This window comes from Psittacula echo, assembly GCF_963264785.1.
Source record: "Psittacula echo genome assembly, chromosome: 1".
Classification (NCBI taxonomy): domain Eukaryota; kingdom Metazoa; phylum Chordata; class Aves; order Psittaciformes; family Psittacidae; genus Psittacula; species Psittacula echo.
Genome location: NC_137735.1, coordinates 109,769,291 through 109,783,254, shown reverse-complemented (window position 1 = coordinate 109,783,254; position 13,964 = coordinate 109,769,291). Strand labels below are relative to the sequence as shown.

At 44.5% G+C, this 13,964-nt stretch overlaps 1 protein-coding gene across 2 annotated transcripts in view; it reads right to left on the bottom strand.

Annotated features, from left to right (window-relative positions):
- The window catches only part of ETV6 (ETS variant transcription factor 6), a 136,918-nt gene that overhangs the window by 90,762 nt on the left and 32,192 nt on the right, over positions 1 to 13,964 (bottom strand). For both annotated transcript variants that reach the window (XM_080628908.1, XM_080628909.1), the window contains exon 2: positions 2,555 to 2,684. In XM_080628908.1, coding sequence (XP_080485034.1) covers positions 2,555 to 2,684 — 130 coding nt within the window. The remainder of the gene's footprint in view (positions 1 to 2,554; positions 2,685 to 13,964) is intronic.

Below are 13,964 nucleotides of genomic sequence, written 5' to 3'. Positions count from 1 at the left end.
GGAAACAGTTCACCAAGATGATATAAACAGAGTCTGAAATCTGGAAGCTTTATAGGAAGATTGACAGCCTTAAGAACTTCTCTTCCTATCCAGTTTAGCTAAGAAAAGGTTAAGAAGTTACTTTATCTAAAAGCACCTATATCAGGAGTAGTCTTTTGACAATATTTAGCAGGAAAGGAGATAATGAGATTTAATAGTTGGAAACTGAAGCTTGACTAATTCAAACTATAAATAGGGCACTTAAAAAAAAAAAAAAAGGCAAATAAGGAGGATAATTAAGCATTGAAAGAACATCTAGAGACCTTATATCCTCCCCATCACTGAAGTCTTTACATGAAGAGCAGGAATCTTTCTGCATAACATGCTGTAGCTCAATTACCGGACCCAAACACAGAAGTTACTGAGTCAAGTTCTTTAACTCAAGTTGTACCAGAGATATTTCAGGAATTCATGATGGTTCCTTCTGGTTTAACTATGAATCTACATACTTTAAGCAGTGGTTCTCACAGTGTTTGGGTGAGTTGGATGGTAACAGTGTTTGGGTCAATACTGACTGCATACTGAGCTATACTATACTGACAGGAACTACAACTAGTAAAGCTGTGTAAATGTGCTCCATGTTGTTTATGACCTGAGAAACTAACTTTGTGGAAGACTGTCCCACAGGTATTTAATGATTTAATCATCTGGTTTTGTACACTACAAGTCAGACTGGTGTGAAAATACGAATAGGAAAGAAGCCTCCTTGCAAGTTAAAAAAATGTGCAAATCAGAGGAAAAACTGAGACAAAAATGAAGGTGAAAGGCTGGATGACACCTAAAAATACTGGGTGGAAAGTCTTCACTAGGACAAAGCCTTATAAGCTTCATAGGGCCTAGGAAGCTGGGCAGATGATGGGGAAGGAAGCAGGTAGTAAAAACAATGCCCCACCCCTTTCAGTATCAAGGGTCTCTGCCTTCCTGCCTTCTGCATCTGCCAGACCCAGCAGGGAAGGCAGGAAGTGATTGGAAAGCCAGCCCTGATCCTAGCTGTGGAGACAACAGACAGTGGCTCCCACAGCAAAAGTAAACAGTACCAACTAACGCAATGGGGAAAAAAAGAAAAAGAACCTGAGATTTTGGGGATTAAAAGCACCAGTGGGAAAAGAACTGCTAGAGAACTTGTTTCTGTGTTGCGTTTTTGTGTCTAAGTTTTGGGCAAAGCAAAGAAATGCCTTCTAAGTGTGGCAGCAAGTCCTCCCCAGGCTGGGGAAACAGCCCAGCAGCCACACAGATGGGAAAGCAGCATCTGGGAGCTCACAGATGCTCACAGAGGCAGCAAGACACGGTCTGAACAGATGTTCTGACCAGACATGGTCAGAAATGCTGCAGTGCCAGCTCCCACTCCCATTGGAAAGCACAGAAAAGGGACAACCAGGGTTCTGCTGCAGCACATGCAGAAGCGCAAGTCTTAGCAGAGTAAAAGGCAGCAGTAGCCAAAACCAAGATAGGGCAGAACACAGCATAGGCAACAAGAGACACTGGGGCAGAGCAACCACCTTGATAGCCAGCAACAGAGCAAATATAGGATCACAGAAGTGCTGGGGGCACAGTTTGCATCCAAAAAATGAGTGTTCCTGGGAGACGGCTGAGGACAAGAATGAGAATGTCTTGTGATAAACACAGACTTTCCCCCCGCCCCCTGAAATCCCAAACCCATTTGTCAGATGGCAACACACAAAGTCACACTTGCTCCTGGCCCTGTCGCTCATTGTCGCTCAAGTACCCCAACAGTGTTAACACCCAAGGAAAGCTTAAAAGGAAATTTCTCACTTTGCATCAGAACTGCTTCCCCTCCAAAAAGGAAAACTCCTCTTTGCGGTGTTCCCATCCTATTTCACTAATTCACCTCTTGTTGGCCAACACTCCCTGGTGTTTCCTATTCCTCAAACATTAAATTATCTCAGCAAGAAAGTGTCTGGCTCTCGCCCTGTCCCCAGCTCCAGTTTTTGTTCCAATGTCAGTGAAATGCCCTTCCTCCTTTGCAGCATCCTTTTGTGCACAGCTAAGATCATCCTTCCTCCTTTCCCACTGCCTTTGTCAGCACACACATTCTGTAGCAGACAGCCTGGGCACCACGAGTATATTGAGACTCATAGCAACTTGAAAAATACCCACAGCACAAACATACTCCACTTGCCACAGGTTTATGAAACTCTGACCTTGTGTCACAGCACATCGCTGAGCAATTCCTACACTGTGGAAGGAAACATAGTACTTCCCGTCAAAATAAAACCTCCACATTTGTGCCTGTCATGAGAAATAACCCAAACGCTTGACAAGGAGTGCAGGGGAAGGGAGTGAGATGGGAATATAATATAAAGTATTTAAGAGTAATTTCCCTTGGTTGAAAAGAATATTTAGAAAGATCAAACCAGCTAACGCTTTATAAAAAAGTAAAACAAGTCTAAAGCCAGAGGGCTTCTTCATTTCCATAAACACAGAGACACCTCCTCACGCCACCCTGCACCCTCCTCAATCCAAGAGGGTAAGAAGCCTCCGCGCTGACACTCACGCAAGTGTGCTGGCAGTCTGATCGTCTCTTCCTCCATCCTGATCGCTCGCGGCACTGGGACATGTAGTGGTGTCGAGGAAGTGTAATTTGGTACCGGGCTCACTGGAGGTGTGTACGAAATTCTTTCCTGCTGTTAAAAAGAAAGCGGGGGGGGGGGAAGACAGGGAGGACAATGTGAACTTTGGAACAGAGGTGTGAAACCAAGGCAGGGCAGGGGCAAGTGGGTGGAAGGAAGGAAGTGTGCGCACACGGAGGGGGCGAGCAGCACTAGTGATGCAGCCGGCTGCCCAGGGAGCACACAAGCGCTGTGCAGGGGACATGCTGCTGCAGCTTCCAGGGTGATGGGGCTACTTCTCAAAAGGCCCACTACGTTTCCAAGGGTCGTCTCAGAAATCTGCCGAGGGAGGAAAGGGAAATGACACACAAGTGGGGGGACCCTCAGGGTTTTATGTCTGACAGCAACTTCACCATACACGCGAGAGTACTGTTACAGAAAGTGCCAAAACCACTTTATCTTACGCTAACAAGTCAGTTATGATCTGAGCATATATATTAAGTATTTAACACTTTACTCTTTCATAGCATTTTAAAGACATTAAGCAATTAGTTTTCTCTTTGCTGCAGAAAACCACTTTATAACTCTTCCATTTACCATTGAGTAACGTACTTTTTTTTCTTGCCTGAAGTAGCTACTAGCACTTTCTTTGAAATAGTTTAACTTGCAACCAACCAAGCAAGTCAGCATGCAGAAAACAGCTACACAAGGACAGTGAAACAGACTTAAAGGGCAATTTGTGAATGTTACATTAGTTTCATAATAGTCACTGAAAACGCCTGCCAAGAAATTTAAGACTGAAATTTCATCTGATCTGATGGGCAAATTGTTCCATATTCTAATCCTGTACTCCAATCACAGCACACATTATACCCTTTGTAAATAAACATAACCACGATTTTACAGGAGCATAAAAAAATCATTATCGTGTGCTTCCTGGAAGGCAACGCGTGTTATTCCCCAAAACCCTGCTGCTGACATTTAACGATGGCAGTGCAAACAGTGTGGATTTACATCCATGGACATACAGAGGCAGAAGGAGCTACCTTCGTTTCTGAGCATTTGCAGAGAGTGCGTGTGTAGCCCCCTACCTCATCTCTGGCAAGTGGAAAGACAAACTTGGTGCTGGAGCATGAGAAAGCAATTACTTCCATTATGAACCACAACATTATCACAGCAGTGCAGCAGGGAACTAGACTGAGGCTGATGGAGGTACCTGCAGAACATAACATTAGCACCCTCCCCACCAAAGGGAAGGAGAGGTTTGTACAACATGAGTAAATAACAACTACATGCACCAAAGCAAAAAACTCTTTAGGCAAACTAGGTGACACGTCCAGAAAGAAATGAGGCATGGAATATTGAGGACGTCCTGCATCTGTCAGCCACCACTTCAAAGCAAGCCCGGTTCATTCTGGTGCAAGGTGCTGCTATCACCTTGCTGCTCAGCAGCTCACAAAGAACCAGAAGTTTTGCCTCAACATCCTACAACTATACTACAGCCACCACTGATGACAGTCATGGCAGAGAAGCCTGATGGCTGGTAGAACATGAACTATTCTAACTACACTGCATTTAGATGGAGTGGGAAGACAGGCCTAGTTCACTCCATCATCACTAGGCTATTTCTGTGAATAAAGCCTCCACGGCTTCCAGCTCAGTACATTTTAACCAGAAATCATTCAATCTTATGTTCCAGTCTTCCACAAAGCCATTTAGCATCTTACTGTGTCCACTCAGTTTCTTTCTATTCATCATTGTCCGGGCAACAGCAATCCATTGGCTCCTATCAATTTAGTTTCTCACAGTTAACAAACAGGGACATTCATTGAGACGTGGCGAAAGACATACCAGTGGAACTACAAAACCTCACTCTGCTTTCAGCTGATGCAACTCCTTCCCTGACCTGAAACGGCTGACTCTGTGCCTCACGTTCCCACAAGGCGCGGCTCTCCGTGCCCATTCCGCAGTCTTGCTGACCATTTGCACCTTCTCACCCCTGGTACATACTACTGGCAATTCCCAACAAGACCAGCCACTTCCTAGTATTTCCTGCTGCGATGCACAGCTCAGATAATGGAACCACAATGCAGCTGCTCATTTTGTGTACTGGATGAGACTGAGCTCCCGACACAGGAGATGAAATTAAATCCAGAACCCTGTGCACTTCCCTCAGCACCCAGGAGGTGTTGTATCAAACTGAGACACTATGCTTCCAGTACCTCCTGTCTTTCTCTCCACACTGTTCCACCTCCTAAAGCCATATGGTAACCTTATTTATACCAGACAGATTCATTGAGTTTTTACTGTTATAAATATATACATCAGAGTCATTGTTTCCTAGTACTCATGAGAACAGGGCACTAAAAATCGAAAAGAAGTTGTGGAAATGCAGTTACTTTTTCCACACACTTTCGATGTCCACAATAACGTGTGAATTGGTAGTATTTGCAGAACACATTTAACAAGGCACAAAGGAGAGTTACCTGTTAGTGCCTTTGAAATGCCCTCTCTTTCTAGCCCTGCATTCTTTTTTCCAGCACCTTCAACCCAAATATCAAAGCAATTTACAGACATTAGGTAAGTCTTTTTGTTAGACACACAGTCAACCTGAGTTACAGAAAGAGCAAAGCTCAAGTGAGCTGAGTAATTTCAGAGTTAAGCTGTCTTGGAAAAGGACAGCATGCGCCTCTCAAGGCAATAGATGTAGCAAGTGCATCCCGAAAGAGCAGCCCTTGTAACTGTCCTGGCCAGATTTCCAAAAGGTGTGGAATGGTAATGGCACAGGAAGGTCAAGGCACTGGGCCTGTGAAAAAGTGAGCTTCATCCCTCTTTGCAGCATGAGTCTGTAACACAGCTGGAAGCAGAACTGCAAACATCAGTCCAGTTCTGCAACCTACTGCAGCTCTGTGCTTCAGCCACACGTAACTGCCAGCCTACACATTCGCATGAACACACAAGGTCACATTTGCTCCTCCAGGCTTTTTGAGGCTTTTTAGAGTCACGCTTCCAGGAGGTACCTGTTGTGCTCACATCACTGCGAACAGATTTGCTTTAACCTTCACAACTCCAGAACTGCCTAGTGCTTCTTTCTGTGGAGTCCACCAAACAAGAACATGTCTGGTTATCTCATGCTTCTAAGGTTATGCATCCAGCTACTCCACTACTGGGAATCTTCCTGAAAGAGTTCCCTGACCAATCAGTTTAATATTCCCCTTTGCATTTAGGCCAAGAATAGATGGTTCAATGGTAGGGTTGTTCAAGCAACAGCTTGGGAGGAGGGGTAGGTAGCGCTGGTAGCAGAACCAGCATGAACCCTGTGTGTACTTGAGCAAAAAGCCTTGCTGTAACTTTGTCTACTGTTAAGAGACTAAACCAATACATATTTCATGCGGTCTTTTGAGTTTATTGCTGACGAGTGCTAGGAAAAAGCTTGGCATTACCACATTACAGATTTGCCGCCTGCCAGGGGACTCTATAAACATTTAACCCCACAAGTGACAAATGCTCAGCCCCAAACAACTGCCATCTGCAAGCAACTTCAAAATAGCAGCTCTCTACTATTTTGCCAGTAGCCACAATGAGGTGGACAAAACAGCTGGCATGTTGCTTGCTGTCATCATTTTTGAAAGGCTTCTTCAGCTCACAGTGAGTCAGGAAAGTTTCACCATGAAACTTCACCTTGACTGCTCTTACTGAAGGCATGCCTTAAGTCAGCCTTTATGGAGACCCTCCTTGGGGTGGGGTCTGGCGGCTAGTGCTCCAGCAGTGCCACCCAGACACCCTGCCAGGTCTGCTGAGGGCGCAGCATGCTTTTAACTGCCTGACCTAGCAGAGACAGAAACAGACGGTTAGAAACAAGACAAGCTATGGTTTTGTTCTCTTTGTACTAGAAAACTGTAAAATACTAATATCCAGGTGCTGAAAAAGCCCCAGATCAAGCCATCCTGCCTAAAAAAGGAAGGTAACTCAAAAGCTGTATTGATCATGGCTAGTAGAAGTGTACATAGCAGCTGACTAGACTCCCACAGCTATCAAAGCACACCCTGATTCCAGTCTGGAGAACTGGGAAGATCCTTTAGAGACAAAAAATGTACCTGAACGGTTAGAAAATTCTGTCCAAAACACAAATAATTCATACAGCAATAGCAATAACAACTATAACAGTAATAATTCAAAACTGCAAACCACGGTTTTTAAAAAGCCTAACAGTTGAAGATGAGGCTGCAAGTAACAACAGCTTCGCGCCTTTGCTAAAATTACACCCTTCTAACTTCCACAGCAGCTGCCTTCATTGTGAACGCTCTCCGGCTTGCAGTCCTTTTGTCCCTTTACCAACTTCACTCAGATGGCAGGCACAAAGGCCGTCCATGTTTTCGCAGAAAGGGAAACAGAACAGGTAAGAAAGCATGCCGAGCAAGCCCTCATGTTGTCCCAGTGACACAACTACTTCAGTAGCTGGACAGGTGGGATACTAAAAGGACTCTTTTTAATTGATAAAGCAAAGAAATGCTTTACCTGTTCAGCAATTTCCAGGAAACTAAAACCACCAATGTAGTTTGCAAATACCCTGCACTGGACAAAAAAGGCAGCTGACTCTTACCACTGCATAAAAACTTACTCCTATACTGCATGTAATAATACTACACAGAGCAAAATTAACTGAGAGTGAAAGCTGACACACATTTGCCCCTCAGGCTGCTGGCGTACGTGTGCCACTCCATGTCTGTCTTGTTGCATTCCCTGTTCATCTTCACTTCTCCAAACAGCCCAGGCTCCCCCTGCTCCCAGAGAAGCAGGCATTACCACGAGGTGGAGGTACAGTGAGTTGTGCTGTGGGAACTATCAGGAAGCCAACTGTCGTTAAGCAAAAGAGGAGAAAGTTACCTGTCACGCTGTCACAGGCCGTCCCTGCTTACTCACGCGACAGTGGTAGCAGTGGACGCTGCTTTAAGGGAAGCTTCCAGCTCCCTGGGGATCATGTCATCACCCTGCTCCAACTCCTCACCTGTGGGACGCACGATCAGAGAGGGCAGCACTAGCAGGTTTGCAGATGGCCTGGTGCCTCTTGGATTTCTAGAGAAGCTCTAAGCCTTAAAAAACCCAGCGTAACAAGCCCTTGGCTTGTGTAAATCCAGGTTTGAAACATAAGGTTGTAGCTCTTGGGGCTGTGAAAGCTGGTGTTCCGAACATAACAGTGTGCCCCAAATCACACAGGATGTTAGCTCTGCAAGGACACAGCACCAGAGCAGCTATCTCTTTCAGCAAGCACACGGAGGCAAGGAAAACGGAATGGCAAACCAAGGGACAGGAGCTGGGGGGAGCCTGGGTGGGTCTGGTTTTGCTACTGTGGGTCCTTCGTGGAGTAGTTGCCTTGGGTACAGCAGGGGGGAAGAAAATGCCCTTAGAGAAAAGGGTTGTCAGGGGAGAATGAGGAGCTGGCAGGAAAGATTCAGAAGGGTAACAGCAGGAGATTCAAGTAAGTTAATCATTAGGGAAGCAAGTGAGGGGAAGAGGAAAGGGAAGGAAGACATATGCAGTGCTCACCAGTGTTTAGTATGCAATGCTATAGCTAGAAACAAAGCCCAAGAGACCACTATGAAGTGAGTTACAGGGTCTAACACAGGGAGGAGGGGGGACTAAGAGACTGTATGGCACTGGTACACAATTAAAACATTTTGGGGATTTGGTCAGTGTTATAACATGCATACTTCAACTTCTGCCAGGCACAAAAGAAAAAGTAAAGTAGAGCTCTGCAGTACCAGGGTATGAATTAAACTCTCCACTTCCCTCCCTTCCCCCAGCTTCTGTCATCTTCTTAATTTCCATAGCAGACTTCTCCTCATTTTTAATTCCATTAATATAGCAATTCACGTCAAATCTATAGCAGCATAATCAGCACACTATCAGTAATTAGTGAAATTAAAACAAACACAGCTCTCTGGAATGGACCTTATGCAAAGCAGCACTGGGAAAAGATTAACATCTCATTTCCTGTGCCCAGAGAGCAGAGATTGTCTCGGTGACCTTAGTGATTTTGTGAAGCTCAGCTCCTCCCTGCCTCCTTCTCTCAGCCTGCCTCTGATGAACCTCCGGGCACAGGAGTAGGAGATGGCTACCCTCTCACATCTCCACCCTTAACTCCAGCCAACAAAAACCAAACAGAGGTGCAACAGTTCATCACGAAAGGGAAGGGGACACGAGACAGTGGGGAAGTTCATTTTTATCCCCAAATGATTGCAGCCACTGTTCTAATTACATTAAAATCGTGCAGACAGCAATATTGATGCACTCGAGTGTTGTGAAAAGGCAGCCTGAGGAGGTCAATGCTGTTGTTGAAAATGCCATTATACAGTTGCATTATTGTCTAAGCACTGCAAAATACCTCAAATTAGCAAATATAAATGAAGCAAAAAACTAGCTGAACGACATGCTCAAAAAGCATTCCTTCACTGAGGTCACTGCTAATATGAGGGAAGAGAGAGCAGAAACAGGCTGTGAGAAGATAATACTAAAGCAAAAAGCTTAATAAGATTTATGAAAGCATTAGTCATTTATATAAATAATAAAGAATGTTATCCATAGATATTCCAGCTAGGCAGCACAAAATACATATCTGGGAAGCAAATCCTGGTTCAGAATTTGGAAGCGGAATCACTGTGCTCCAAAATGGGAGTAAAGCCTTATCTACTTGAAGTGGGAGACCCTTCCACCCGCCCTTCTGCAGCGAAGCTCCAAGAAGAGGCAGTAAAACTGGGACTTTGGCCCACCTCACTTACTGCTTAAAGGCAGAAGCCAACCACAGATTCAACTGCCTGATGTTAAGAAATTATCTTCCCCTGGGTCTTCTGCACTTGTGACTGCAGAATTTGCATTATGGGGTTGTCACTCCAAAGAACTTGCTGCTGATCTCTGCTCAAGCAGGGCATGGAGGAAGGTGGCCACTGCACTGATCCACACAGCAACCTCTTTTGTGCCTACATGGTGATTTTGTTAGTGCACTTGCTTAGCACAAAGCACCACAGAAGGCTCAAGAGGGAGAGTTCATCGCACAGCTAAAAAAAACCAGCCCATGTGAGTCTTTGAAGTAGCGTGGCCAATGAGTAAGCAGCAAGAAAGCAGGGAGGTCAATAGAGAAAGTCTTTCTAGGCTTAGATAGCTGCACATCAGATGTTCCACTGCATCTTTTGTGTGTCCTCTTTTCTACAACAGGGAGTGCTGGGAGCTTCATCTGTGGCATATGGCGGTTGTACAACCCTGCTGGTACGCGTGGGAACTCACACACTGAGCACCCATTACTGGAGTCATGCGCTCATTTCAGTGCAAATATACTGGAGGAAATTAAACTGAGATGGGACATCTATGGGGAAACACGGTGTGCAGGCAGCTGCCCTCTCACATGTTATGGAAAGTGGGAGTCCTGAAGCTCCTGTTCAGCATTTCAGGGCTGGCATGGCAGCACAAGTGGTTTTAGTTGGTTGCATTATGGAGCTGCTAAGGCACTGGCAGGCTGCAATGTTATTATACATTCAAACACATCTCTGAGGACACTCATCATTTCTGGGCTTTCTACAAGGGGTGAGTGTTGCTTTCTGAACATTGTGAACAGGATCCTTCACAACAGGGGACATTAGATATTTCCATAACACGAACCACAGGTCCAAACTGTTACATGGACGAGGTCAACTCATTCACTGCCATGGACTATCTACATGCCCATCAGTTAAGTAGTGGAAAAATCATGGGAGAGCATGCACATAAAAGTCACAGCTTCTTTTAATCCTCAATCACTGGCAGAAACAATCTCCTGAGGAGCTACAACACTCTGAAATACACATTTTAAAAGTTACAATTTAAACCTTTGGTCTTGTAGCACGGCTGGACTCTGCTCCCTAGAAATACACTATTATGTACTATATATACTATTATATACTATTGCTGCAGAATTCTCCAGCAATTTTTAAAACAATGACTCTGGTCCTAGTTTACATTAGTGGAAGTAAAGCCCACATACAGGCCTCAATTGATCTTCTCCAGTTCAGTCACTTAAGTTTACTCTGTCTCCTTATCTACATGAGATCAGTTTAAACCTCAGGGTGAACAGTGTGTATATATGCCTGTTTGGAAACAAACATGATACACCATAATTATCTTATATCTGTTACCATATGAAAACACAGGCACACCCGAAAATCAGCTACTACAAACTGGGAAAAATAGTCGTGTATGTGTGATCACGTAGGTGCCTGCCCTTGTAAGCATGAGAAAATCCCTGTGAAGAGAAGTTACTTGCTGCTGGAGGCAACCTTGATCACAGGCTTGGGTTCTGGCTCTGGAAGACCACTCCAGAGCACTGGTGTACCTACTTACTGTCCTCAGAAACAACAGTTTACCCCTGCAAGGTTGACATCTTTACAACTTTCCTCACTGGCAGAGCAAAGCACTCTTGGCATATACAGTGCTTCATGACAGCATTTCATCCCACTTCGGACTTGTGGCAGACTTTCCATCAAAAAGGACATAACAAATACACAAAGAAACCTAGGGGTATCATGACAAAGTCTAACGCCGCAGCTTACAGTTTCTGCTCCTAAAGGTTCAAGTGGTGCAAAATTAACCCAGCAACACACAGCATGGCAGGGAGTGTGCTGTATCCCCTTGTTCAACAACACCTCTAAGTAGGTAAAGGCAACTTTCCAGAGGGAATCTAGGCCAGCCCAGGAAAGGGACAGACAACTATAATAAGGGCTGTTGGTGAAAAAAATGGGCAGATTCACTTGGGTACTCAGGAAAACTGAGCAGAATCCACAGAGAGAGAAAGCCAAATAAAATACCCATTCTCAAAGATTGTCTTAATAAGCTATTCCAGAAATAATGAATGTTTGCCACTGTAGCAGGATTCAGATTGACTACCAGCATATTAAATGCAGAAGGAGTAGCTAAAATGGACCATACTTGCACTGGCCTTGTCTACTGTACAGAAACTGGATATGGGAGAAACTTCAAATTACGATCATCTTCTCCCACTATCTTTCACCTACTCCAGCCACTTACTTTAACATGGACAGTGTGAGATCAGTGTGACTTAAAAAGGAAACTCTAGCAGACAAAGGAGAGTATATAAAAACCAGCTGGTAGGATTTCACTTCGAATATTGCATCCTGCACATTTGCAGGCTCTTCATTCTGCATCATACATATACACACACACATCTATACATGCAAGACAGACAAGTTTTACAAGAGTCAGAAGGTCTTGCTTATACGGAAGGAATAAAGGAACTACAGAAACACACAGAGATATGAGAGATACAGCCCAACAGCCAAAAGAAATAAGAACAGAGGAAAGAGAAGATAATCTGGAAGACATATTGCAGAAGGATGAGCTAATAAGAAGCTGTGATTAAAACATTAAGATGCAATAGCACACAACTGAAGGAAGCAGAGTTATATGAAAAGACATAAAATCTGCAGGCAGGTCAATCTGCACCTGAATCAGGTTATTTCTTTTACAATTTATTTAGCAAGCTATTTAGCAGCTTTTGGCAGGTCTCTCCAGTCAGCACACCATGGGGTTGAGAATGCAAACAAGCAGAAACTGAACTGTTTCCTGATGGATGCATCAGATACAAAATATTACTTGGAAAAAGTAAACAAACCACCTGGGGGACAGCTTGAGGCACAACAGAAATCTTTCATTTGCTCTAAACCATGGTCCTTCCAGCACAGAACCATTGGGATTGGCAGAAGTTTAAGGAGACTTTTAGAATATGTTTGTACAGAAACAGCTGGTCATGGTACAGCATATCTGATTTAAAGGCAGAAAAGATGAACTTTCACATGTGTCTGAAAAGCTACAGCTCCCAAGCAAGCCATCCATTTAAGAAGGGGTAGGTGACAGAAGGAGAGCAGAGCCTGAATTTGGCAATATAGAATCACAGAGTCATGGTTGGAAAGGATCTTAAAATCATCTAGTTTCAACCCCCTGCCATGGGCAATATGGTCTGGATTCCACAGACAATCACAGGGTCGAGTGATGGCTCTTTATTAAATGCTTTCTCCTCCATTAATGCTGCACAGTCTAATGATTTGGCCATTACCATTAACCAATCTGCAATGTCCCTGCCTGGAGCTAATAAGTAATGAACTAAGCGGGTGAATATTCTGTTGCGTAAGGAGGACTATTAGCAATCCTTTCCCAACTGCTCTGAAAACAAGAGATGCCTTCCAGGTATGACCTGTCCATGTGACAGGGTGCATCCCACACAGCCCTTATTCCTTCACTCTGGAAATTCCAGCGGCACTCCCAGCGCTCAAGAATGGGAACAAGAAGTGGATCACCCCCTGCATAATGCTGCTGTATGGGGCTCAGCGGCAGATGCCACACACAGAGCACAGGGAAAAAAAAACCAAGCCCCACAGAAGACTTTTGAAGAGAATTAGTGAGAAGGACAAGACTCTGTTCCCAGACCTGCTACTGACTCTCCTAAACAAGTTATGGCATTACTGCAGCCCTTATTGCCTTGGTTGTGCCAACAGGGCAATGGGATAATGCTGAGCCCACAGGTCTGTCAAGCCCTGGGATGGCTAAGCATAAAACTCTCATGTTAGCTGCCCTCCTTCCGTCGCAGCTTTTCCTGTTCGTTAAGTTCCCCAATTGTTTTAATTGTTCCTTTCAACCTTTGCATCGCTTTTTGTTCTTCCTCAAATTATTATTTTGTTTTAGCTCATAATCCTGAAGCATTGGTTGTGATGTTGCTCCTGGCAGAAGTGCTGAAGTTTCACTCTGGTTATCTTTGGCTTGTTTTCACAGCTAAGCGTTGCTGTTCACAAGTGAATGGACACTGTGGTGAGAGCCACTCCACCCTTACCATAAGACTGCTTACGAGCTGCGAATGTTTCCTCACTACATAAGTGACAAGCTTGGGAACTGAGCCAGCTGAAATGGAGTAAATTGCAGACATCTTTAAGAAAAAGTGCTAGTCCCGGGCCTGTTTTGACTCAATCTGAAGGCTTGTCCATGGTCCTTACTGTTGCACTATTTAAGTATGTCCTGTAATAATACCTTTATCACTTTCCAGCAAGGAAGAGAAGCATACTACACTCACCTTTACAAGTGGAGGGACCAAAACATAGGCAGATGAGGTGGTTAGCCCATCAGGAACACAGAGGCTGGGCAAAAACCTACTTCAATACCTTAGAAACTAACATTCTCTTCTAAGACCTCTACTGGCATCTGAACCCAGCTGTTAGAACTTGACATTTATACAGTGATACCACTCAGAGGCAATCTGAACCACAGGGCCATTGTCAAAAGCACCACAGAATCACCAACCTAGGACAGTTTTGAAGAGCT